General features: G+C 55.2%; 9 protein-coding genes across 9 annotated transcripts; 3 read left to right on the top strand and 6 right to left on the bottom strand.

Moving 5' to 3' along the window:
• Positions 1 to 1163: 1163 nt before the first annotated feature.
• On the bottom strand, positions 1164 to 2930 carry B0H18DRAFT_957630 (uncharacterized protein; the record flags this gene model as incomplete). The annotated part of the gene is made up of 6 exons (XM_048042591.1): positions 1164 to 1374; positions 1422 to 1647; positions 1759 to 1824; positions 1888 to 2155; positions 2195 to 2339; positions 2524 to 2930. 6 exons carry the CDS (start codon positions 2928 to 2930, stop codon positions 1164 to 1166), a joined length of 1323 nt encoding a protein of 440 aa, XP_047889437.1.
• Positions 2931 to 4440: 1510 nt separating this feature from the next.
• On the bottom strand, positions 4441 to 4910 carry B0H18DRAFT_653450 (uncharacterized protein). The gene has a single exon (XM_048038973.1). It carries the CDS (start codon positions 4842 to 4844, stop codon positions 4533 to 4535), a length of 312 nt encoding a protein of 103 aa, XP_047889436.1. The 5' UTR covers positions 4845 to 4910; the 3' UTR covers positions 4441 to 4532.
• Positions 4911 to 6144: 1234 nt separating this feature from the next.
• B0H18DRAFT_1122641 (uncharacterized protein) lies at positions 6145 to 8970 on the bottom strand (the record flags this gene model as incomplete). Its single annotated transcript, XM_048034553.1, has 12 exons — positions 6145 to 6427; positions 6484 to 6609; positions 6669 to 6742; positions 6802 to 6960; positions 7024 to 7263; positions 7313 to 7678; positions 7725 to 7870; positions 7917 to 8039; positions 8088 to 8186; positions 8242 to 8421; positions 8468 to 8623; positions 8679 to 8970. 12 exons carry the CDS (start codon positions 8968 to 8970, stop codon positions 6145 to 6147), a joined length of 2244 nt encoding a protein of 747 aa, XP_047889435.1.
• A 317-nt stretch (positions 8971 to 9287) lies between these two features.
• Positions 9288 to 11529, bottom strand: B0H18DRAFT_882126 (uncharacterized protein; the record flags this gene model as incomplete). The annotated part of the gene is made up of 8 exons (XM_048040882.1): positions 9288 to 9680; positions 9730 to 9903; positions 9963 to 10176; positions 10230 to 10303; positions 10368 to 10761; positions 10812 to 11001; positions 11064 to 11365; positions 11426 to 11529. 8 exons carry the CDS (start codon positions 11527 to 11529, stop codon positions 9288 to 9290), a joined length of 1845 nt encoding a protein of 614 aa, XP_047889434.1.
• A 754-nt stretch (positions 11530 to 12283) lies between these two features.
• On the bottom strand, positions 12284 to 13474 carry B0H18DRAFT_1122639 (uncharacterized protein; the record flags this gene model as incomplete). The annotated part of the gene is made up of 3 exons (XM_048034552.1): positions 12284 to 12679; positions 12732 to 13178; positions 13232 to 13474. 3 exons carry the CDS (start codon positions 13472 to 13474, stop codon positions 12284 to 12286), a joined length of 1086 nt encoding a protein of 361 aa, XP_047889433.1.
• Positions 13475 to 13945: 471 nt separating this feature from the next.
• Positions 13946 to 15508, bottom strand: B0H18DRAFT_1122638 (uncharacterized protein; the record flags this gene model as incomplete). The annotated part of the gene is made up of 5 exons (XM_048034551.1): positions 13946 to 14131; positions 14180 to 14464; positions 14519 to 14819; positions 14872 to 14999; positions 15065 to 15508. The coding sequence occupies 5 exons, from the start codon at positions 15506 to 15508 to the stop codon at positions 13946 to 13948; spliced, it is 1344 nt and encodes a 447-aa protein (XP_047889432.1).
• A 2494-nt stretch (positions 15509 to 18002) lies between these two features.
• On the top strand, positions 18003 to 19602 carry B0H18DRAFT_882096 (uncharacterized protein; the record flags this gene model as incomplete). Its single annotated transcript, XM_048040881.1, has 3 exons — positions 18003 to 18668; positions 18882 to 19167; positions 19220 to 19602. The coding sequence occupies 3 exons, from the start codon at positions 18003 to 18005 to the stop codon at positions 19600 to 19602; spliced, it is 1335 nt and encodes a 444-aa protein (XP_047889431.1).
• Positions 19603 to 19804: 202 nt separating this feature from the next.
• B0H18DRAFT_957627 (uncharacterized protein) lies at positions 19805 to 22512 on the top strand (the record flags this gene model as incomplete). Its single annotated transcript, XM_048042590.1, has 7 exons — positions 19805 to 19966; positions 20063 to 20257; positions 20319 to 21022; positions 21157 to 21211; positions 21261 to 21485; positions 21548 to 21820; positions 21883 to 22512. The coding sequence occupies 7 exons, from the start codon at positions 19805 to 19807 to the stop codon at positions 22510 to 22512; spliced, it is 2244 nt and encodes a 747-aa protein (XP_047889430.1).
• A 323-nt stretch (positions 22513 to 22835) lies between these two features.
• On the top strand, positions 22836 to 25571 carry B0H18DRAFT_1122634 (uncharacterized protein; the record flags this gene model as incomplete). Its single annotated transcript, XM_048034550.1, has 7 exons — positions 22836 to 23006; positions 23065 to 23322; positions 23386 to 23877; positions 24171 to 24207; positions 24264 to 24541; positions 24599 to 24856; positions 24927 to 25571. The coding sequence occupies 7 exons, from the start codon at positions 22836 to 22838 to the stop codon at positions 25569 to 25571; spliced, it is 2139 nt and encodes a 712-aa protein (XP_047889429.1).
• Between the last annotated feature and the right edge of the window lie 199 nt (positions 25572 to 25770).

The following is a 25770-nucleotide window of genomic DNA, read 5'->3' as shown; positions in this document are numbered from 1 at the left end:
TTCGCGGGCAGCTCCCTGCGCTGGGCGTGTCCGGGGAACCACGGCTGCATGTCCTCAATGATCCAGTCAATCCGCTCAAACAGACCCTCCAGCCCGATGGAGCGCGACGGCGTTGCGATGGCGCCACTTGGTCTATTGTAGACGGGCTGCGGCAGGTCGACAACGGGGATGGAGGCGGCGGAGTACGGCGGTGGTGGAGGGTCGTCAACGCAGGCGTCATCCACGCCGGTCTGCGTCACCTCGGCACCAGACGGAGGGGGTGGTGGAGGGAGGGCGCGGGCGACGGCCGGAGGTGCGAGAGAGGCCGGACTGACCGTGAAGGCCGGACAGAAGACCGTGCTGGCCGCGAGGCCTCGGCCGGAGGGGTCGTCGCGCCGCTGGACTGCCAGGGCTTGGGGCGAGGGCCACGCACACCCGCCCCCGCCGGGTTTGAGTCGACCGTGCACGCAGCTGCGGGAGGGACGGGCGCGGGGGGTGTCGCATGAAGGCCGTGGCGCGTGGGCCAGGACGGATTGCGCGGGGCGCGTCAGAGGGCGAGGGCGTCGCGGAGGTGGCGGGAACGGCCGAGGCGGACGGCCTGAAGGAGGCGGGGGCGCGAGGGCCGACAGGAACGGCGGGAAGACGGCGAGGGATGGGCGCGACGAAGCGGGCATGAGTGCGGGGTGGGGGAGAGACGTTGAAGTCCGGTTGATGGACTGGAGGCTTAAGTGATGGGCAAACCGCGCAGCCACAGGCCGCGCAGCCACCATCAGAACCAGTCACATGCCGTTCAGACGGCCTGTGATCTGATCATCTCGGCGAGCGCTCGAGGATCACGGTCTTCGATTGCTAGCGCCCGCGGCCTCCCGGCGCCTGCACGGCCTTCCGCGCTGATTTTCGAAGACTGGGCTGGCGCGGAAGCCGCACGAGGCCTCTGCCTGCACCTCGGCGGAGACTGCATTCGGCACGCCGCCGAGATAGAACGGCATAAGGCGGAATCTTATGCCTTTTAGTTGACAGCCGTAAGTTGGGCAGCATTTCGTTTGCGCGCATTTCCAACGTCGTACGCACTATGCCGGCCTCTGAGTCGGTGGCCTTGGAGTCCGGAACAGGCGCGTTTTTGACGCATTTGCCACACTATGTACATTCGATATTGAATACAATACGTACAGAATGTCGCATATTCACGCTGGTGGCGCGTACGCTCCCGGTGCGTGCGTCATGCCGCTTGTTGACCATAGGTGGTGCACGATTCGATAAAGCACCACCTCCTGCTCCGGGTGCGCCGCCACGACGACCATCGACCACACGAGCGGAGGGCCCCTCTCCCGCCAGAGAATTTTGTACACGTGGACCATGGGGCCCACGCGGATTGCATCTGTTGCATGCCTTCGTCTGCGCAAAATGAGTACGCGGGTGTAGCCATGAGACCGGGCACTCACATTGAGTTCGTCGGGTCGGGCACCCCGCGCGAGTCGCCGTGGTAGTGCGGCTGCATGTCGCGGACCAGCTCTATCATGGTGCGGAGGAGGTCACGTAACGACACCGTGGCACGGGTCCAGGGTCGGTTGTAGTCCGGACGCAGGTATGCCGGCCAGGTCCACTGCTGGTGGAAGTCTTGTGCCCCGTACAGGGCGGGGGAACCGGAGGAGGCGACGCATCCCAGATCTCGCGAGGAGCGCCGCCTGCGAGGCCCATCGGGCTCGCTGCAACAGGCCCAGTCGCAGGACCTTGGACATGGGTGAGATGGGAGTTGGGAAGCAGGGCCCGGACGCTCACCTTGCTCAGGCGCGTCGCGCGCCGGCAAACCAGGCTCCGCAGCAATTGCTGAACCAGCGTTGCCGCCTGATACGCGTCACGCAAGGTAGGTCAGTAGTTAGTGGCAGGGCGTGGAACGGAAGGGCGCACCAAAGGCGGTGGCCGCAAAACCATCCCCCGCGACGGGATCTGAAGGCGGGGGAAGCGCAGCAAAGGCCGTCGGGGCCGCGAGGAAAGCCGCTGGACCGCGCGCAGTGCCGCGACCGGGGTCACTCAAGCCAGCTGGGGAGTCGGAGCGATTGAAACGTGAGGGCGGGGAAGACATGATGGCTTCAAGGGTGGGGGAAGAGATGGAGGTGCGGAGGACGGGCGAGTATATGTAAGGCGCGTTAAGCGACCACTCTGCCGGTGCAGCAATCTAATCTGATGGGAAGTGACTCACCAACGACTAACGGACAGCGTGTTGCGCAAGGAGCTGGCCAATGAGAACGCTAAATCGAAAGGCAGACGGGAGGGAGTACGCGTCGGGCGGGCGCTTCGGAGTCAGCAGGTACGGACGGAGGCTCGCGGGAGCAGCGGAGCGCCCCTGCGTGAGCCCAGGGCTGTTATCAATGACATATTCGTTCGTTTTATGCCTCACTCATCGCAGTCTCCGCGAGCTTCGGAGGCGGTTGCGATTTCTCCAGGCAAATCCGGATCCGCGCGGCCATTTCCGAAAAGGCCGATCAGATCGCGCGTCCTCAATGGGAGGCCGCACCGTGCCCAGCAGCCAGGCCGCAGGCTTACGCCTGCGGTCTCGGCTGGCCTATGGTCATGCAGACCGCCGACATTACCCAACCGAGGGACCCCCTGCCAGCCGACCCATCCGACGCAGGAGGGGACAGCCGACATTGGAAAGGCGGATGGTGTGGCTGCCCGACATCGGCGTGTCCGATGCATATCGTGCAGCCCGACCGCGGCCACCCGATGCTCATGGAGATATCCGATGTTGGGTACCGAATGAATTCGCCCTGAGGTTGAAGAGGCGGAGCGGGAGGCCGGCCGACCTCGACTGCCCGATGAGTATGGGGCCCACCGACATCGGCCATTCCTATGGTGTTAGGGGCACCCGACGTCGGGTCGCCGGTCTTCGAACGTCTTAACAGGAAAGGCCGCAAGGTGCACCCATCCGACGCCGGCCAACCGATGGCCATAGATGCATCCGAGGTCGGTTGCACTATGCTTATAGGGCAGGTGTAAAAGCCGTTGCGGTCTTATACCAGCCGATGTCGGGTACCCAATGGGGATCGGATGGCTCAGTAATAACAGCTCGTACTGTATACATTACTATGCTACACTGACCCGTCGGCCGTCCCAATGACTATGGACGCAGAAGACCGCCGGCTGCCCAAACCCCATAGGCGGAAGAGGACGCATCGGCCGGCGTCGGCTGCTCGATGGCATGGGCTTAATGGATGCCTCGGCTCACTAATGCTCATGGGCAAATGCGCTGAATGGGCTCCTCTGTGAGCTTGCTGCGGACTAGGTACCTGTCCAGGGAGTGCGTCCGAATTTGTGGCACGAGTTGTTCGAACTCGTCTGTGACGTGTCGGTTGGGAGTTTCCTAGCTGCTCGTGGATAGCTGTCGGTGGGACGTTGAGAGCTGACTGAGGATAGAAGTCGTTGAATGCACGGGTGAGAGTACGAGTGACAGGGACAAGCTGTACTATGCGGAGTTCTCGAGGTTTCACGCCGTGCTCAAGCCCCGCCTGCCCGCTGCGGAAGCAGCCAAGCTGTGGCAAAGTTGAGCAACACCTGTATACCAGTGTTTGGCATGTCTACACGGAGCAACTCACGTCTGCTGCTCGAGTCGGCGTGTCGATGTGTTGGTGAGAGTCTGCGAGAGTGGCACGAGTATTCTCTCGGCGCTGGAATCTTGCTGACCAACGGTACACATATGGTGGCTTGCAGCGGTGACGGCCGATTGATGTTCGTGAACACGTACGTCGAGTCCATTCTTGCTGTCCGCCGATGCGCTGTCGTGGTCGTGCACATACTCGGTGTGACAATGCTTGACGCGCGCGCGGCGTCGGGGGACCCCCAGACTGGGGTTAGTGGCGGCCCTTGAATCGCCGAGGCGGGATGTCATTTGTGTGTACGGAATCATCCGATCACTACTCTATGAACACCAACGCTGGTTCGTGAAGCGTTCAACGCCAACGTTTCAACGCTGGAGGGGGAATCAACCAACGTCCGTCACCCAGAAGGTTGCCCATGTGGCGGCTATGCAATACTTTCCTTATTGGGTATCATTCCTTCCCGATCCGTCAACCACTCACGCGCCGCGCTTCCTTCGAACCGCCTCCCACTCGCCGACGTCTCTTCTGCTAGTCTCTCACTCTCGCTTACATGGCTCATGTCTCTTCGTGTGTATTGATACGGGGCCGCGTCATGCCGCGTCGCCATGATCCCTATCGAATTTCCCCAGTTCTCGAATCTCGCAGTCCCGACTCGGGCCCATTGGTGCGACGAGACGGTCGCGTGTGCAACACTAGTCGAGTAGCAAGTCGAGCAGAACGAGTCGGGTCGAGTCGCGTACCGATATCAGTAAGTGTTCCTCTGGTTTCGGCGGACTAACTACTCGTTACAGACCACCACCGTCGTCCTTCACCAAGCCTGGGCCCTACGTCCATCTCGACTGCTCAACCTCACTGCATCAGGACGAGCGCGCGCGTTTTTGTGTTTTCGTCGTCGCCACGCACACATTCTCTCCGACAGCAGGGACACGCGAGTGCATATCAACCAGGACATCTGCATCAACCTCCGGCGGCGTCTGCCCTCAGCAAACCTCGAGCGCAACGTTGGGAGATGGCCCGGTCAAGTGCACGAATGGTTACGGTGTGATGAGGTGCGCGTGCGTTGTGCACATTCGTCGACGGCGCGATAGTGGGCACATACGGGGTGATCCTGCTCGACGACGGGATAGCGCGAGCGGTGTGAGCCGCATATGATGGAGGGCGGACAAAGGGGTCGATTCCCGTACTTCCGGCAACCTCGTTCGCCTCGTTCGCAGTACGTGCCGCACAACCGCTATCCTCCGACACCGCTCTTCTGTTCCCCGTCCCCATGCTCCCCGTCCTCTCCCTCGACGACCTCTCTCCCGAACCCCGCAGCCATGGCGTCCGCAGTTGCTCTCCTCCGCCGCACGCAAGCACTCTCCCTCGCGTCCTCCTTCGCCGTGTCCTCGTCCAGCCGTGTCACGACGTACATTCCTCCCCACCGCCGCCATGCCATGATGTCCACCTTCTCGCGACGACCCGCCGACTACAACATCCTCCGACCGCAACATCCGTCCAAGCTGCTGGGACAGACACCCCCTATGATCATTCCCTTCTAGAAGGCGAAGGCGAAAGAGTCGTCGACAAACGCGGCGTCGCCGCAAGTAGCAACGCGCCCGCCGCCCGCTCCGAAGGCCGAGCGGCGCAAGCCCACTATCACACCGGCCAAAGCTGTCGTGCGTAGCCCCGGACCCCTCTAGTCACGACCTGTACGAGACCAACGACGTGCGGTGCGTCTGAGACACATCAGGAAAAAACACCCACAAAGCCCAAGATGTTTGAGGTGGTTTGAGAGTTACCAAACCTGTTTAAACTGGTATGAACCACCAAACGAGCCTCAAGACAAGTACCCGTGTTTCAGCCAACCATGCTTTGATGAAACATGTTGGCGGAGCGCTGATTTGCCTGAAGAGCGTCTGAAAGAAGCGCTCATTTGGACATAAGCGCCCAAAGATCGGATAATGCCCGCTTCTTTATGAAGGCTTCCAACATCTCTGAAGAACCAGTCAGGATTCTCATATGTCTTTCAATCAGTTCAGTGGGGCGTTCTCCCCATCAAAATGGGCTCTCTCAACACCTATAAACACATTTAAACCGGCTTTTATTCCCAGTGGGACGGCTGCTTTTGCAGGCACCAAACATGTCTGAATATGTCTGAACAAGCTGTCCCTGCGTCGACGCCTTTCCTGCCCACTGCTCTCAATACCTCTGAATATATTCAAATATGTTTGGGAATGAGCATCTGCCTGATTCATTTCGGCTTTCCCTGGTATGCGGGTGCAAATACACATTCATTGTCCATACAACAAGGTACAGCAGGTATAAGACGTAAGGGACGTGAGCAGTGTATGAACGACAGATTGACAAAAGATACAGCGACAAAAACAGACCCCAAATTGGCACCGGGCAGGAAGGTTACACGGAGACATGCGGAAGCGGAAGAACCACGGGTACAAAGGAGAGAACGCACTATCGTACAACAGTTCTCGTAGACAACCCGAAAGACGGAGTTTTCCACCGACGTAGCCTGTCAGCAGGGTAAGTAGCCATATTAGCGCCATGCAATGAGATCATGCCTTCGTGCCACCGCTCAGTCTCGTTCCTCCTCCTCGCCCTTCGAGCCACTGGCGGCATCGGGCATTACGGGCTGTGACGATCCACCTTGGGACGTGCCAGCCTCAGGCCCCTTTGACAGCGGAGCTTTGGACCCCCCTGCATCAGCCGCCTTCGACGAGCTGGCTGCTGCGCTCGAGGCATCTTCGGGCTTCCCCCACTTGCCCCTCACCTTTGCGAAGTTGATGCCGGGGGGTCGTTTTCCCTTGCCCGTTCCACCATCTACGCCCTCCACGCCCTCGGGAATCCCTGCCATGGCCCTGCAAGAACACAGATCCCTTGTCAGACTGGGATCCCACACATGAAGCCAACTTACCTTATGTTGGTCGACAGGTTGGTGTCCATGGACTTCGCCAGCCGAATGAAGCCTGCCTCGGAAGACACATTCTCTGGGTTGCCCAGCTCCCGGACGACGTCAACGCTCTCCTTGTACTGGTCGTGCCTGTATCAGGCATCGTTAGAACCATGAATAACTGGCAGATCGCTACCACTTGGGCTTACTCGGGGGCATACGTCTTCTCATCGAAGTTGACCGTAGCATTGCCCTTCAGAGCCTCATCAAGGGCCACGCGGAGCTGACGTAGTACAGCTCAGACTGTCAGTAGCCCTACCCAATGTGATTGATGTCACTCACCGCACTGCACACGAGCGCAATCATGTTGCTCGGGATACGTTTCAACGCCTCCTCGAACCGCTCCTTGTTGCGCCCGCGAAAAGCTTCCGGGTGTGGTCCGCTCCACCACTGGAGAGCTATGACCTCCGCTATGGCCATGTTGTGGAAGGGCGTGTCGAGCTCCGCTCCTCCCACAGCTGATTGGTGTGAGCATAGATCCCTTACGGGAGACGGAACACATACCTCAGGATCGACGTTGGCGTCGGGAAGCACCAGGCTCCCATAATGGAACGCGTCGTCTGTTTTCAGCCATTTGATGCGGGCCTCCTTCGCACTTTGAAGTTTCTGTGCCCGTGCAAGGGCACTCAACGGCGCGCCGTTAGCATCGACCTCTGACAGCTTGATGGACATAAACTCCTTCTCGACGACGCGTTTGGCCTTCTGCTTGACCTCCTGGCGGAGCTGTGATGCGCCCTTGATGACCTTGAAACGTTGAAAGTGAGTACTGGACCACACCCAGAGCGACACTTACCTGTCTGGCCAGTGCTTCCCAGTGAAATTCAAAATTATTGTTGAAGTCCTCCTGGAATTCGGCGTTGCGGGCGTATGAGGGGTGATGCTTGGCAATATCCTGCATGATCCGCTTGGGTACGCTCTTCTTCTCTACATCTGTACCCCTCTTCCGAGGCCACGCGTTCTCCAGGGCAAGGTATGCCCTCAGATCTTGCTGCGCACGCACCACGAGGGTCTTCCAAGGCTCTTGCGCAAGAATATCCTCCTCGTCAGGCTTCGACTTCTTGTGACCCTTCGACTTCCCCTTCCCCTTCCCCTTCGCCGTCTTCGACTTTCCCTTCCCCTTCGGCACGCGAGCAGGCTTCTCCTCAGTCTTCACAATGATCTGGAGAACATCTCAGTCGTCAGTTCAGCTGCTGGAATAAGCTTACCTCGTCGGGGTCTGCCTCATCTTTCACCCATGAGTCCTCCTCACTCTCCTCGTCGTCGTCATCGTCGCCTGCAGACATCTTATACGACCTCTCCTCCTCATCACTCTCGTCGTCGATCGAATGAGCCTTGTGCCCTGTGGGTAGAGCTGCAACATTGCATGATGTCAACATTGAAAAGAGAACTGGGCTCACCGTCGCCGCCCATCTCGTCGTCTTCGGTCTCCATCCTCTCATCGTTCTCGCTCTCATCACTGTTGCTCTCCGGCACGACCAGAGAGGGCTTTCCTTTCTTCGCCCCCTTCGCCCCCTTCCTGCCTGACCAAGCATCAACCGGTGTCAATATATGTTCAGTTCCTCACTCACCGAGGAGTGCGGTCAAGCGTTCCTCATCCTTGGACGCTTTCGAGACGGTCTTGCGAGGTGGAGAAGGGATAACGACCTCCGCCACGGTACGTTTCCCACCTGAAGATGGTTCCCCGAGCATTAGCGTACAAAAAACATGTTTGACGCTACTCACCTGCGCCGCTCTTCTCCCCGGCAGACTTGGAGGATCGAGCCGCCGCCGACTTTCGTGGGCTCTGAGTCTTCGCTTTCTTCTTCTCCGGCTTGTCCTCAGCGTCGCTAGCCTCCTCGTCCGAGATGATGGTGACCTTCCTCTTAGGCGCGTTCTTGATGGGTGTAGTGGCGCCAGTCGTCTCTGAGACCAGTTGGAGTGGCACTTAAGAGCGACGTTGTTTGCTTACTTGTATTCTTGCCCTTGCCCTTGGTCGGCGTAACAGGTCCTGCCTGCTCGACCACAGAGCCCATGTCCGATCCCGTCTCCGTAGCCTGAAGTTCGTCAACCTGCTCCTCGTTCCCGTCCTCCTCCTCCATCATCGCCTTGCTCGCGCCCTGTATGCCTGTATCTCCCTGTAGCGCATAGATCACACTGCCACCGCAATATAGCATACTCACCATCGAGACGCTCCTTGTCCGACTTCATCCGTTTATTCATGTCTGTAACCGCCTTCCGCGCCGACACATCGAGTTCCTTCTCGCTGGCATTTGGAAATTGGGCCCGGATTGCACCCTTCATGAGCTTGACACGTTCCAGGTAGCTCATGGAGGTGGTGGGACCAGATGGCTCAACGTCGGCCGTGCTCAACGTCACCTTGGCCGCCGCACTGTTCTTCGGCTTCCTGGGGGTCTTGACCGGGGGCTTCGAGACTTTGGCTGCTGCAGCGGAGCGAGTCTCCCGCGGCGCCATGTTGTGAGAGGAAATAGCAGAGGATGCGTGAACACAGACCGTCAGCGACAGTCGAAGTCCAACATTTGCCAGCGGTGAAAACTCATCGTATACACTCCGAGCCGGAGTCGCGGAGATGCGCGGGAGCCGGGTCCGACACCGCCGAAGAACCCAGAAAAAATACAATGCTTTTGAGGGACTGCAGGAGATGTTGAGGAGCACTACGACATGAGGAGGAACGAAGGCTAAAGCAAAGCTCTGACATGCGTAACATGGCTCAATTGCGGTGCGAACATGCAAGGTACGAACCGAGGGATATAACGTACACGGCGCCAATGCTACCGAAAATGCTGATTGTCAGCCCAGCCATTCCGTCCCTCCTTCGTCCATTTGTCTATCTCCTTGTCCGTATGCAGTACAAGTGATGCACGGTGCCCGTTAAAGTGCAAATTGAAGTGAGTTATACATGACGAGGGAAACGCCACGAAGTCGCCGCTTCGGAGGGGAAGAACAAGCCCAGGCTCATATAGGCACAGATCACCGCCTTGAAAGTCTCCGATCGGCAACACAACGCAGAGTGCTTTGTCTTGGGAATCTCTGTGAGCTAGAGTCACGACATTCAGATTGATGACAAGAGAAAGGAATGGGTAGACGATCGGGCTAGCGTTTCCGGGCAGTACCTCTGCATCTATGCGGAGATCCTCAAAGTCATTGGGCAACGTCTGCTCGATCTGTGACTATGAATTTGGTTTGCGTGGATGATATTTCTGAGCGACATACCTGTTCAGCAACCCACACAAAAACGTGTTCGAAGATGTGCCTCATGTTTTCATATATCTCCCCGTGTTTGCGCATGGCATGAGACGGATATGGGAGCATTTGACCGTAGTTCGTACGCGAGTTGTCATCTTTCTCTATTAGCATGGGATGATTCTGGACTGGAACATCATAGCCCTAAAATGGCAGGTTGAGAAATTAGCAGTCTTCAACGTGAATATTGAGAGTGCACGAACCCTTGTGCCGTGCCGATTATACCAAGATAAATGGATGGCAGGGAAGCTATATTCACTCCCCTTCAATGCCGAGCATGTATCTTTGAGGTTCTCCGGCTGGTTTTCAAAGCAGACCATTAAGTCTGTTGCCAGCGTCCTCCGCATCTCGTCCGGCATGTTGCCGAATATGCATGCAACGAGTGACCCATTACAATCGTTGATTCGAAGAGGTCCGCTTCAAAACAGCCTTAATGCCCACGTACTTCACCTCACATCAAGAGAGCTTACCTGGCGATGTCAGGCTTGACTGCAATGTACTGCCGGGAGTCAACCCGACGGCCATTCTGGTATCTTGCTGATAGCTGATACATGGCCGGCGCCATGGCATTTAGTAAAGAAGTTTGATAACTCATGAGCACAACGTACCAGGTCTTGCAAAGCTAGGACAGTCTGTGGCTTCTGCGCTACTTCGGCGAACGATCGCTGCGTCTCCGTCCATGCGAAAGCTTCTTCCGGCGACGGAGGCACCGGATACGTACAATACTCGTCCAAGCGGAGATCAAAGCCCTCCATTGATAGGGAAGTGCCGGGCAAGTCACAGACTGCATCTATTGTGCCTGGTCCGTCAGCCTCCAAGTTCATGTGGTCTTCGTGGTCTTCGTCCATAGCTGACATTGGCGAAGGAGGGTCAGTCGCACCATGACATTCACGGCGGAACAGATCTTGACTGGCCCTGGTAAGCTGAATTGTCTCCCGAGATTGTAAGGGAATAAGGCATGTGGCCCACGGTTCTTTGCCTCGCTCCACGCATGTAAAATTGCTGGCAATATATCAGCAGCCGGTGCAATACTGAGCAGTGAGTGCGCTTACTTGAATATCAGGGAGCCAAACATTTGATCAGACTGGTCCAGATCTCCACAATGGAGCCTGTCCGTAGTCAGACCCAGATCGTGTAGGACGCCCGGGGAGAACAACATGTCCAGTTGCAGAGGTATTTGTTTACGAAGTACGTCAATTGCTGGAATAATCGTCTCGATGACGATGGAACCTGCTTTGGTATCTGCGGTCATAAATACAAGGCTAGTTAAGCACTCTGAAACAGGTTCTAAGATGTGTACCTACTTTGACTCGGATTCCGTAGGATGTTGGCCACTGCCCATGGGAAATCGCCAACGGACTTCGTAATCTCTGAACGCAGCCCAGCGTTAGCAATGAGTAGAACAGCGTATATAGTGCCTGAATAAATGGCGTTAGTGGTGAGTTTTGTAGATACAGATTCGTGCTTGCCACCGCATGCAATCGCAGCAAATTTGCTCCCAATTTCGTTCCAATGCGTAAATGTTCGCTGGGGCGGTGCGGAGGGATGTCCTTTGACAAATTGGTCATAGACCCCACATGTACTTAGGTCATTAACACGACGCAGGCTGTCATAACAATATCAACTGGTGTTATCACGGGATTACTATGGATGGTGTTGTACTGACCTCGAGCACTTGCAGACTAATTGCATGTAATGTACCATGACGAAGAAATTGATACACATGTCGCCAGCGGTAATCCGGCTACACCTCTGTAGGATTGAGGCCATTGAATTGTCCAAGAAGCCCCTGCCATCGTCCCCACGTTCCAGCAACGTATGAACAGCCGAGAGCTGCCAGCTAGTAGAGTTGGAGCTCAAGTTGACGGAAGCTGCCAGACGGGCAAAGAAAGATGTGATCTCCGGCGTGGTCTTGGTGGCAGGCGTCCCACGCTGCACCCATATTCTCTTGGAAGAACCTCTATTACAGTCTCGAAGCAAGAGGGGTTGGCGATCTGCACGTCTTCCGGCCACTTTGGGCTGCTGTTTGGCGGGTTTTGTAGGCTGAGAGACCCTATGGAACAGCGACTTTTTGGAGCGGTTTGAACGGCGCCGACTGCCGACTTCAGCATCTGCCTGCGAAGGTCCTGTAAAGAGTTATAACAACCTCGGTGATTGATGGTTTGAACAGTCGTACCGCTGTGTATGACCTCAGCTCCTGCATCTTGCATTCCTGCACCTTGCACGCTAGCATCTGATGAACTGGGCTGCACCTCCGACAAGGCCAACGTGTTTGCGGAGTCCTTGGAACCGCCTGTTTGATGAAGTCGGTCTAGTACAGGTGACAGCTGAGGCGGGAGGTCTGAGGACATGCCGAGAAACGTCTTCAAAGCTTCTCTCTCATCGGATGATAGCCACAAGAGATGTTTCTGGTGAGTGTTCATGCTTGCGCGCGCGATCGCGGTTGTGGGCGCTAGTATGTGTTACGGAGCTTTCAAGTCGATCGTGTTGGCGTGGGGTAGTACTATATGATATACAATATATCCTAGCTAACGTTTTCCAGCATGGCCCTCAATCTGGTATCCGCCACTAATTCCAAGAAGCGAGTCAGGGCGCGAGACATGTCGCGAGATGCCGAGCATAGCTGCTCCGGTGAGAGATTGCGGTAGACCTCGCTGTCCTCAAAAATCTCCCGGGAGGCGTGGTCTGCGTCGACGTCGACGAAGGCATTATAGTCCGTCGAGTCCCGGAGAAGGACATCAACGCGCCTCTTAAACGGCTCTGGAAGATGTTGAAATGGATTGTCGTCAAAATCGATGACGTCGGCAACCTCTTCATACGCAGCGGTGGCCAAGAAAGATTTGAACATTGTGTAGTAGAACTCGCGCACATGATGGGAGGTGTTGACGAATTCATCTACCCGCCCGTTTGGGGAGATGGGCTGAAGTAGTAGTTCAGAGACTGTTACCGCTACGAAACATATATCTGCTCACCAAAAATCCGAACTCCCTCTTGAGATTCTCGGCCGTCCACTTGAAATTTGGGTTCTGCAGCGCGGCCTCTACCCTTGGGTACGAGGAACGAGGAAGGAAAGTGACGAATGCATCAACACATCCTGCCAGAACGTGGCCTTGGTAGGTGATGCCGGGCGTGCTGCGATGGCCCAACTTCGAGGCCAACAGGGCTGGGTTTTGCTTCGCCGCACCGCGACTGAGGTCCCAGGACTGGAACTTCTGACCTCCCTTTGTCGGGTTCCACCCGCGATACCCCCACTTCCCCCATCGCCTTGAATCACTCATCCCCCTCTCCTCGGCCAGCTTCTTCCACCCTCTGATGATATGGTCCTGGGGCGCTCGAGACTTGCGGTACCGGTTCTCAATGGCTACGACGAAAATGGTGCCTACGACCCCCTCCTTACCAGCCGCCATCTCGTCTGCAAGCTGCGAGCCATCCCGGAGTCAGTGGCCTTGTTTGATCAAAGAACGAATCTCACCTTTCTTCCTGCATGAGGGGTAGACTCTGACGACATGGACTCTATGTGTCCCGCGGCGGTGCGACTCATCCCGATGCTGATAGACACAACGGTGTCTGGTTTGAAACCGCCGCCGACGTCCAGTTCGTCGTTCAAGAGGACAGAGCTCTCCATACCGGCCAAAGTGGCTAGAGCTTCAAGTTTGGCAGATACGCCCGCCGACACCACCGCAGTAAGACCTAGGTGGACTTCCCCCACAGTCATGAAGGATGAAGTGGAGATATAGTGATCCTGGGCGATCAGAATCGCGTCCACCATGCGTAACACGGCGGACGCGCTTCTGTTCTCACAGGTGACAGCGCTCGGGGACTATCGCGGCGTGTGCTTTTGAGCAATCTCATTTTTGAATCACCTTTCCGCCACCCAGCGCTTCTTGCAGATCGTCCCGGCCATGTTGTTGTTGACATTGCCGTGCAGTTCCGCATCAGGTTATCCAAGCGATAGGCATTCCACGATACATTGCGTACAAGCTCCACTGTTACAAGCACGAAGACGACGTCACCTCGAAATACTACTAGGCTAGATAGCAGCGGAATACTCCCTCCGGCCCGTAAGGCGCCGACGCAGCTAGGATGTCCGTACGTCCCTTGCCTTCCTTCATAGACCAGATCCGCTCCGCCACCCTGTACACATCATCCCGTAGATCGCCTGCTATGCGCCGTGGGAGTGATCCCACTAGCGAGTCGCGGTATGTGTTCTCCAATTGCGTGGGAACTGCGTCGGAGATGGGGGGACGCGGTAGCAACCTGTAGCCTTGACGTATGCGGCGTACGTGGCCACTGTTGAGTGTACGAACGCCTCGAACAGTTCCCATGCGGCGCTGGGAACGGCCTGCGGCCCTTTGCGTGCCCCCGTAAACCACTGAGTGCCGTCAGAGCTGGACAACAGAACTTTCAATAACGTACATACCATGAAATTGCCCTTCTCCCAGTGCTGCATCGTAGATGCTTGCTTCGCAAGCACCAGGAAGTCAGGAAACTGCTGACATCCGTAGAACAGGACGCCGCATTCCATTTGTGGAGGAGTCTTTGGGTCGCCGAAGCCGTGCTTTGTGTGCAGGTTAAACATGAGGTGGCGCAAGGAGTTAGCGTGATATATCCTGTCAGCACCAACGACACCATCCGCCTGCTTGACCAACACCAAGATAAATCCTTGCAGTGCATGCAGAGCCTTCGACTCCACAATGGACACCATCTATTGCTGTTTCAGATACTACGCCAACCATGCCACAAAGAAGACCAGACGAACCTTCTTGACGTTGTAAATGAATTCTTCGACGGTCTGAGCGACTAAGCATAAGAACGGTGTTGAGGCGGGCTGGCTATTACCCTGGATGGCTTCCTTGTACACCGTGTTGTACCTAGAGCTGAAATAGACATCGGGAGTCTTGATGATGCTCCTGGCGGACGTTCTCGCAGTAGACGCCAAAGGCTCGGGTTCACTCATGCGGAACATCTCGGCGAAGTGATTGGTGATCAGGTAGGTCAACTCTTCCTCAAAAGTCGGTGCGATTGCCACTGCCTTGCCTAGCGTCGGCCAGAAGTCGAGTCTTCAACTAGGTCAACGGTGCGGTCATGTAAACAATGTGTTTCTCAACTCACTGTGTGCACCGCAGGAACGCCACCCAATGATCATGCTCTCCCTCGTCGCCGAGCGACCATTCCCAACTCTGATCGAGCTTCTGCTGCAGAAGGGCATACGACCGCTCATTCATGCCGACTGTGATATCCTAAAGTGGTTGGTCAATACGCTGTCAAGGTATATTTCTCTATGTAACTGGCTTGCCTTGGTCACGAAGCCCTTGCAGCCGGCTTGCTCCCACTCCAACTGAAGCTTCCGGATCTCGTAGAAGTGTTCCCGCAGCCTGTAATACTCTCCTTGCTTGAGGTCTCCGCTGTTCAACAGGTCCCAGAACTTGGGGGGAATACCGCCGGGGAGGCCGGCGGACAGGGATTTACTAGGTCCTGTAGACATCGGTACTAGGGACGGCTGAGAGCCTTCGGCATCATGAAGCAGTGACCTGGGGAGAATCAAGTGGTCGCGTTCTTCAAATGAGTGGCCAGGGGAGTAAAGCGCGATGTGCGCGGGCTGCTGAGGGTCAATGGGGGTGCCTGGCTGCGTGTTATCCCAGTCTGAGCCCGGGACGCTCGGCTCTGAGCCAGGTTCGGAGCCATAGCTATCAGTGTCGCGGGCCGACCCATTGTCAGAGTCGGTGTCAGAGCTAGGAGGAGACTTCATGAGCGATGTCTTGGTTATCAGAGGTGGCTTGAGTAAAGGGAGGATCCGTTAGCCTGAACGTCGGGCACGGGAACAGCGTCGGAACAACAGACACAATCTGACTTAGCCGGCGCTCGCCGTGGCCCAAGTCCTCTTCACCTACGCCACCCAACTGACCGACCTGCAGGCTTTGCACCTACTGCTGGACACGTCCACTTTAAATTCGTCGGAACAGCAAAGGTAAGGCTTACCTTAGACTTTATGGATGTCCACGGAGCAGTAGTAGGCTTGATACGTATGTGAAGAGGGAAAAACGATGTTGGCAACGACTTGCCAACACCATATAAGGCAAGTGCTGCTCAACGTGCGCCACTCTGGCGGGAACATGTTAGTTGCTCGTCCGACAGGTGAGTGAGGTCAGATATTAAGAAAAGCTTACCAACCAATGCCAACGACGAGACAAGAGCTCATGCTGCGTGGGCATGGCAGGAAGGTATTGGATGCACTATAGGACAGGATAAGACTTCAAGTGTGCCATTCCCTCACTACTTACACCTACAATGCTAGAGCAGTTCATATCTCACTTATCGTGTGGTGCGTTGCTGTGCGAATCGAACATAGAGGTGGGTGTGAGACACAAGGACGCGGAGACGCGGCCGGGCTTTACCTCATAGTCTATTATTGCATGGGCGTCAGACGCTACGACGTGCCCACGAGCACGTTTCTTCCGCTCTTCTGCCAGCGCTGCTTCTCTTCATCATCTTCAGATAGGTTGAACACGCAGACGCAGGTGAGATTACAGTATCTGAGGCGTAATCCATTAAATCAAGTAGACTAACAAATAGTATTCAGTGTTAGCATGACCCGTCGAAATGCTCCATTTGTATGGCCAGGCGACCCCGATGAGCGCACATGTCCAGCCTGTGATAGGGAGTTCAGGACAGCGCAAGGAATGATGGCTCACTTGAGCACGGCGAGGTCTTGCAGATGGTATAATAAAGGGAAGAACAGAGACCCAGTATCGCTCGCGCCAGAAGTTATTGAAAACAACGAACAAGTCAACGACCCTGCTGCCGGGCGAATGGACGTGGACCCCGATGACCTTCTGGATGTTCTCCAGAATAGAGACCTATTCAGGTTCGATCTCCCTGACGATCCTCTTCCTTCACTCTCTCAGAACGACGGAGAGCCCGAGGCGTCTTCATCCAATTGTCAGCCTGTCCGGCCGCCCTTGCGGCCCCCCATATGCCAGAGTTGGACGACGAAGACGACACAAGATTGGAAGAAGAAGACCTTCTCGCCGGGAAGGTTATACGAATGGAGGAGACGATTGTGGAGACGTGGAGAGCCTATTTTGGAGAAGAGAGCGAGGATTTGGAGGTGGATGAGGACGACAGAATGGACGTAGATGGCGATGACCAACCGCCAGGGGAGAAGCAAGACAAAAATCAGAAGTGGAGGCCTTTTGCTTCCGAGCTGGACTGGCGAGTGGCCATGTGGGTTATTCGAGAGGACGTGGGCCAGAAGGCCATGAACAGATTTTTATGCATACCTGGCGTAAGTCTCCGAAATACCTCTGAATACGTTGTGCTCTGATGTACAATCTTCGTTTGTAGGTTGTCGAGAAGCTCGGCCTAACCTTCAAAGATGTTCGGGAGCTTTTTATGAGGGTTGATAGCATACCCGACAGAGCCTCGTGGAAGATGTCCTCGTTGTCGTTCCCAGACAGACCAGATGAGATGCACCTAGTGCGATATCGAGACATTTTGGAGGCAATTCAGGCACTTCTTGGCAACCCATCATACGCAAAACATATCGTGTATCGACCCAAACGAGTCTTTGCCGACCGGTCTCGAATGAAGCAGATCTTCACGGAGATGTGGACGGGGCTATGGTGGAATTCTGTGCAGGTCGGTCTATTTTATGTCCACTCCTGACATGCTACTTACAGGCAAGCCCATGACAGCAATTACTACCAGAAGGCGCTGCTGTTGCGCCAGTGATTATCTCCACGGACAAGACGCAGTTGACTCAGTTCTCCGGGAACAAGTCGGCATATCCTGTATACCTCACCCTCGGTAACATTCCCCGCGCCATTCGCCGCAAACCATCTGAGCACGCCTGTATTCTCCTTGGCTACCTCCCTGTCTCCAAGATTGGCGGCGAGAAGCTCACTAAACGCGAACGCAAGGCGAGGTCTCAACGGCTCTTCCACGCTGCCATGCGAATCATTCTCAAGCCCCTGGCACATGCGGGCGTGGAGGGGATGGAGGTAACAGGAGGAGACGGCTCAGTCCGGCGAGTCCATCCCATCCTCGCGGCTTACGTTGCGGACTACCCCGAGCAGTGTCTAGTGACATGCTCGAAGTATGGAACATGTCCCAAATGCCAATGTCCCTCTGACAAACTCGAGCAAGAGGAACCCTCGGACCCTCGGACCTCAGACGCTACCGAAGAAATCATCGCTGATGCCCACAAGAACAGCCGCAATGCCTCTGCCGCTGAAGGGGCGTGCATGGAGCAAGACGTCAGTGGCGGGGTCAAGAAACCATTCTGGGTGGACTTGCCGTACACAGACATCCACCTCTCCATTACCCCAGACGTCTTGCATCAGCTTTACCAGGGTGTATTCAAGCACCTGGTATCTTGGTGTCAGGATATCCTGGGCTCCAAGGAGCTAGATAGGCGTCTGCGCACGCTTCCCAAGGCCTATGGCATCCGACACTTCAAGCACGGTATTTCGTCCCTCTCGCAGATCACTGGCAAAGAGCGCAAGGACATGGCTCGTGTGCTCCTGGCCTGTCTGATAGGCAAGATTCCCAAGTCTCTCCTTCTCGCTTTTCGCTCCCTCCTCGATTTCATCTACCTCGCGCAGTACCCGACGCACGACGACGACACCCTTGGATACATGACAGATGCCCTGAACACGTTTCACAAGCACAAGGGCATCTTGGTGAAGCTGGGTATACGCGACCACCTCAACATCCCAAAATTCCACTCCCTTCTCCATTACGTCGACTCTATCCGTCTCTTTGGCACCACGGACAACTACAATACGGAGATGTTTGAGCGTCTTCACATCGACTTCGCGAAGGATGCGTGGAGGGCGTCCAATCACCGAGACGAATTCCCCCAGATGGTGAAGTGGATCAGCCGCCGAGAGAAGATGATGTTGTATGAGGTGTTTCAGAAGGAACAGCAGGCCGAGGAAGACGCGGCGGACATGGACGACGCGGCGGAAATGGACGACGCGGAGGGTAGAGGTAGCCCGGGCGAGGATGCGGAGAACCTTGAACGACCTCCGGACGACTCCGAGCTGGTGGATGTGGGCAGCACGGTCAAAATTGCGAAGTACGCACCAGCACCTCAGCAGCATCTTACGCGGATACAAGAGCTCCATTGCGCACCTGGATTCACCACGGCCCTGGCGACCTTCATCAACGATTTACAGCCCTCAGAACTTCGACTTAATCGACGCGAATTCGCGCGCACCTGGCTACCCTTTGATCGTGTCGACGTCTATCACAAGTTTCGTTTCAGCCCTTGCGAGTTGTCCGACGGTAGGGAGGAGATAGACGTTGTAAAATGCATCCCTGGATCCATTGCGAAGGGGAGAAAATCTCGCTTCGACACAGTCATTGTGCTCGAGAACGAGCAGGCCGAGTCCACCGGGGTACAAGGTATTGTTATTGTTTATGCACCTCTCCCAGTTATTCATCTTTTACTGCGTAGGTACGCGAGCGGGAAGAGTGAAGGTTATATTCACGCTACCCAAGAAGTTTCACGCGAGGCGAGGAGGCGGATCGGCCCCCGCATGGTGGCCCAAAGGACCACTTGCCTATGTGGAGTGGTACACTCGGTTTTCCGGTACAGCTGATCCAACGCATCTCATGTATGCAGTCAATCGACCGCCGCTACGCTCGGATGGTCTGCCGCAAGGCAAAATCATCCCAGTATCACAAATACGCCAGTCTTGCCAACTGGTACCGGCGTATCCAGATAGGTCTCAAGGTGTTGTTCCGCCAGACTGGACCTCTGAGAATGTTCTTGACAAAGCTGACAAGCTTTTTATTAACAACTGGGCAAGCATGTACTCGTATCAGACTATGTGGTAGAAATATACGCGTAGTGTAGTCCCAATGAGAAGTCCTTGACTTAGGTATTCTCCGCTTTTGAGCGCTTGTGAGTGAGAACTTTGTATACCGGCCGAGAGGCGCCGCACCATACCTATCTACAGACAGTCACTACAGCTGGCCTGACGCAAAACACCCTGCTTGTCGGTCCAACATCTTCAAACCTTCTGCACAGAACACAACCATGGTCCGTTTGGATCAGCGAGTGCTTCGATTACTGGCTCCAGCTCTACCTTCCTACGGAATCACCGCCCACTATGCCCAGGAGTGTCCAGAAAACCCCGAGATTAACCACGTTACGGTGGTCTGCCTCGAAAGGAAGAACTTTGGCGTGCTTTTCGACTACGTGAGTACATTATTTCTCTTATTCAGTGATTCAAACCAACCACCTGCTGTGTTATATTAGTGCTTAATGAACGACTGCTCACTTTGCCCTGCAAAGCTAAGCCACGTTCAAGGAAATAAACAAGATCTGAGGCGTGCTCTGGGCGCGATCGACGCGCTAGACCCGCCTGCAACTTTGGGAGGATGGGTGCTGTTGGGTTCTATTCTGGAGAGCCATGGGGGGGTATTTGTGCCGACGTGTCTTCAGGGGCAAGCGTCCAAAGTTGTGGTGGAGACAATGCTCTACGTGCTGGTGAGACACAATGAATCATTCAACATGTTTCATGACATTCTCAGACTGTGACATAATCTAGGACAGGCATCCGCCGCTCTCTTTGCCCCTCATATGGGATGTACTCGACAACAAGATCGAAATATCCTTCAACCAACCACTTACGACTCAGCTTCTTCGCGGGCTCAATGAGTGGAAGAGTCATGAACAGCCACTAGGGATGTCATTTGATCTCTTCAGTGTCGATGCCAACGCCTTCATCCCCGCCTGCTTGCACGTGGTGCCCTTCCGCCTTCCTTTCCCTCTCAAACATGTCCCCGTCTTTAAAGAATCGAACGTAGCCCTCACTGAGGATGCGGGGGACTATTCACGCGGTCTCAAGCCCCTCGTACCGATGTGTTCTATGACGGCGAGTTTCATGGCGTTCGATTTCGTCTGGCCAATGGATGTCCCGCAGCGCCGTCAATGTCTGAAGGCGGACTGGCACATCGAAGATCGAGGGAGCTCCGACGGCACAGTAGCCGTGCGACCGCTTATTGGGGAAGAGGACTGTACCGTTCAGGATTTGCAACCGGTTGCCAATGCTCAGGACAGCAACTCGGAGGTGGAGGCTGGGACAGGGCAGGCGCATGGTGAGGCTCAAGCGGCGGGAGCGAAGGATGACAGGGAAATTTCGGAAATTCTGGGATTTCAGCTTGACGGAAGAGAAATTACTCACGTTGACGTCCAGGAGGAGGTGGAGATTTGGGAGATCCTCTCAGAAGGCTCTCTGATACCATGCGAGCTGTGAGTAGGCTTGAAAATGTTATTATATATTTCAATTGTGCTGCAACGATGTCCGTGAAGTGTCACAACCTCCAAAAACCACAGCTCAATTGTAATACGGACCCATATCTTGACTCTCTGATTTCCTCCAATAGCCTACATCGGGCGGAGGGCCCGGGTGCGATGCCAGTGTGGCTTAGGCGCCTAACGGTGAGAGTTTGCTTCAAATCGGTTTCAACATCTTTAAACGTGTTGACAGCGCTCTTCAGACTGCCCTAAGCATATCCTCTCCCCACACCTCTATCCTAATATGCCTACGCCTCGAAATGTTGACGAACGCCTATTCAAGATCTTTGCACTCACTGTAACGACAACTCTGGATGAAGTCTGGAGCACATCACGGCCATGCAACTTCTGCGACAAGATGGACCATGTTACAGTCGTCTGCCTGGAAAGGGACAACTTCGGTATGCTGTTCGACTATGTAAGTACTTCCTCAGTACTTTATCAACCAGGGTGGCTGTCTGAGTTCTCGCCCTCAATCAGTGTCTTATGGACGGAACGGATGTCTGCCCGATGGAACTCAGCAGTACCCAGATCGATACAGAAGACAGGGAACTCATGGTGGAGGCCGCCAATCAGCCGCATGACCCTCCTCTGAAGTTCGGCGGATGGGTGTTGATGGGTGCTGTTCCCGAGTGCTACGAGGATTGGAAGCGGTCGCGTCCTCTGTTAAATTACCAGTGGCCTCCCTACGTTGCGGAGACACAGGGGCCACAGGGACGGGCCGCGTTAGTAGATATTCTCTTTTATGTTGAGGTGCGTCTCCAACGGATTTCATAGCTAACGTCTACTGACTGACGTCTTTGGGGGATGCATAGGACGCATTACTCCCCGTTTCCATCCCCCTCATAGGGATCATAGAGCCCACCGGGTTTGCAATCAATATACCAGGTCCGGAGGAACAACCCCTGCTTGTTCAGGCCATACCGGGGCTCAATCCCTTTAAAAACCCACGACCGCCCACGCCGAGCTATGACCTGTACAACGCGGCATCCCAGACGTTCGTACCGGCGGACATGACAGACGCCTTTCCTATCCGCCTGTCCCTCCCCCTCGACCACGTTCCTATTATTAGGGACTACGATGTTGTAATGACAAAGTACGTGAGAAGCTACGCCACGGGACGCAAAACCATGGAGCCTATGTCCTCGCTGAAGTACAACTTCATCGGGCTGGACTTTATCTGGCCGGTGGGCCTCCCAAATCACAGGCAGTACAAGGAGGATACCTGCCAAAGCGCTCTACTCCCACTACGTCTATCCACAGGAGTGCCGGCGCAGCCTGAAGAGGACGAGTTCGTGGTGCGAACGCCCGGGGTAGCGCAGACAAAGGAGGTAAATTTGGAAAAAGAAGACGAGGCAATGGACTTAGACATAGAGGGAATGTCTGACGAGGACGCTGAATTGGAGGGGGAGCCACTCTGGGAGCTCGATTCTGATGGGTACTGAATTATTCTTCGCCAGTTGGGACGATTCTTGCGGTGTCTCGGTTTCTCGTATACTTGTCGCCCAGTGAATTGAATGTTTCTTTGGTGTACTATATAGATACCTCCTCTTACTACACAATCCATTGTAATACTCGTTAAGTGGGACGAAATCCATTGTAATACTTGTTAAGTGAGAACGAATGTCTTGTGAGCTACGGAACTCATTACAACTCGGTGTGGCTCGTTGTGGCTCCGGCGCTCAAAGGCCAGGCGCTGGCTTATTCCTTGACGCCACTCTCAGAGCTGTGGACTGTATCCTATTTCTCTCCACAACCTCCGTCCACCATGTCTACTCCACTTCCTGTCGACCAAGCTCTTATCGCCATCCTCGCTCAACACGGACCGCGATTCGAAGAAGTGTGCAAGCATTCGCGAGAGTGCACTACGTTCCCCGCGATCGACCATGTCGCCGTGGTGTGCTTGGAGAAGGACCATTTTGGTATGCTGTTCGACTATGTGAGTAGTACAGGTCCATGCTAGTCATATTCTCGAGTCTGATTTGTCCCCTATATAGTGTGTAATGCGCGACGACGCTGCTTGCCGAATGAAGCCCAGTCGCATCCAGTCGACTCCAAGAACGACAGCTTATATGCTCCAATGCGCGAAGAAACTCAGACGCCCTCCGAGGTTTGGCGGATGGGTCTTCATGGGAGCGTTGCGCAAGTTCTGGAGGGAGAGCAACAGGTTTCATCCTACTCTATCTCTGTTGAGGCCCAGCGACGCATGGGAACAGGGGCGGACAGCACTGGTGGAGGCACAGGTTTATGTCATGGTGCGCAGCGAACGTCTTTGAACCACCTTGCAATACTGAAATACATGTTTTGGCGATGCACAGGATGGGTTCTTGCCCGTTTCTATCCCCCTCATTGGGGAGATCGACACCGCTCGGTCGGAGATAGTCATCCCAGGGCCTTTCTCGCAGCCACTGCTTTGCCAGGTCATCCGCGATTTGAACTACTTCAAGAATACGGATGACGACGCCATCACCAACCTCGACCTCTACGACCCGTCCCAGCAAACGTTCAACCCGTCGCTGACAGACCCGACGTTCCCCATACGCCTGTCCCTTCCCCTTACCACCGTACCCATCTTGAAGGATTCGAACGTAAACATGACCATCCTCGTGATAGATCACGCAGCCGGGCGAAGAGGAAGAACGGAGCCTATGTGCTCAATGAAGCATGACTTCATGGAGCTAGACTGGGTCTGGCCGGTGGGTCTTCAAGACGGCCGCGAGTATCTGCAGGGACAGTGGAGCGTCATGCAGATGCCGGATCCCATGGGTGTGGTTGCAGTGGGGCCACGACCTGGACAGGCCGGCAGTCAGGTGAGACTGGCAGTCGAGGGAAGAGAAGTACGGCGGGAGGAAAGTGTGACAATCCGGCATCGGATGGGGGCTGGATCGCTTTAGAGTCGGACTGGGACAAAGTTGCAGGAACGGCAGAACGTGAGGAGATGTTCTGGGGCTGAAAGTGTGTACTTTTGTAACGTCTACTATTCCATTGCTTGTAATCCATTGAGCTACTAGAGTTTTTTTCGGATCGGATGGATGGTTTATCCATAAGAAGACTGCCCTTTAGGAAGGTTACAGTCGCACCGAAGCACTGAACTGATGTGCAGTCTCTTCTGGGCACAGAACTGGTTGAGCACGGCGTGTGTGGCTTCAGCGCCTAAGTGTGAGAATCTGCTTCAAACGGATTTTTCGCGCTTCAGACGTGTTGAAGGCGCTCTTAGTCTCTCAAACACATCCCATTCGTCTGAAACTGCTTGACGATCTCCAACAAATCCCACCCGCTCTCTACCTATTCCGTTCCACTATGCCTACACCCCGCAATGTCGACGAACGCGTCATCAAGACTATCAGCGAGGTTATGGAGTTCGGATTCGAGTACTACTGCGGCTCGTCATCACCATGCAGCCGCTCCCCCAACATAGACCACGTCACGGTGATCTGCATGGAGCGGTTGCATTTTGGGGAATTGTACGAATACGTGAGTTGTTCTCCACAACGTGCCTGGCTAGGCGTTGTCTCATGGATCACCCTTTAGTGTCTTCTGGGCGACGACTCTGGCTGCCCCATGCGTTTTAGCCCTGTGCAAATCGAGCCAGATAAGGTTGAGAGAATGATGGAACTCACCCTCAAGCTGCGTGATCCTCCCGCCAGGTTTGGCGGATGGGTCTACATGGGTGCAATTCCGGACTTTTACGTGCGTCCGGAGTTGTGTCCTCTTTTGCACCAGGCGTGTGCGAGCGAGCGAGAGGGGGAGGGGCGGCTGGCGTCGGTAGAAGCACTGTTTTATGTCGCAGTGCGTAGAGAGTCTTGCCATGTTTGTCCAGTACTAACAGACATCGTTGCGTTAACGTACAGAACGGGAGAACCCCATTTCCATCCCCCTCATAGGGGAGATAGACTCCACCGGGATGGTCATTGACATACCCGGTCCCTCAACCCAGCCGCTCCTGATCCAGGCTATCCCTGGGCTAAACCGCTTCAAGGGGTCGCCCCACAAGCCCTGGGCGACGTTCGACCTCTACAGCCCAGCGTTGCAGACGTTTATCCCTGCCTACATGAATGACCCGGACGAGCATCCCATCCGCAAGCTTCTTCCCCTCGACAGCATCCCCGTTTTCAAGGAGTCGGAAATTCAGAAAACAATCAATGTGCACGACTACGCGACTGGAAAGGAACGGACGGCTCCCATGTGCTCCATGAAGTACGCTTTCATGGGGCTCGACATCATCTGGCCGGAGGGCCTTAAAAATCCCCGCCAGTATGTGGAAGCGGCCTGGAGCGTTGTTCCACCGCCGCCCCAGTCTCCCAGGATGGCAACTCGGCCTCGACCTGGAGAGGAGGGCTGCGTGGTGAGGTGGGGAGAACAGCTCATACAGAAGCGCGGAGACAACGGGGGCAAGAACAGCGAGTTTGACTCCCACTCAGGGTCAGGGATAGAGGACGAGGACGAGGCTGATTCTGAGCCTGAGGATGAACCGCTCTGGGAGCTCGATTCTGATGGATACTGAAACGTTGGTTGGTTGCCACTGTAATGGGACTTTTCTGGTTCATTAGTTGCTACGTGTTTTTCTGAGCTGTACGGTTAATAAAGTATCTTCTATCTACTCTATTTATGCTCGGTGAAACGCTTCCGAGTCACTGAGGAAGGCTCTGCACCGAGGGCCACAGAACGCATCGCGACGTGAGCGCTTAGTGTGGGAACTGGTT

This window comes from Fomitopsis serialis, assembly GCF_022376445.1.
Source record: "Fomitopsis serialis strain Sig1Antser10 chromosome Unknown B0H18scaffold_80, whole genome shotgun sequence".
Classification (NCBI taxonomy): Eukaryota; Fungi; Basidiomycota; class Agaricomycetes; order Polyporales; family Fomitopsidaceae; genus Fomitopsis; species Fomitopsis serialis.
Note: the sequence above shows the minus strand (reverse complement) of the source record. Positions and strands in the feature narration are given on the sequence as shown.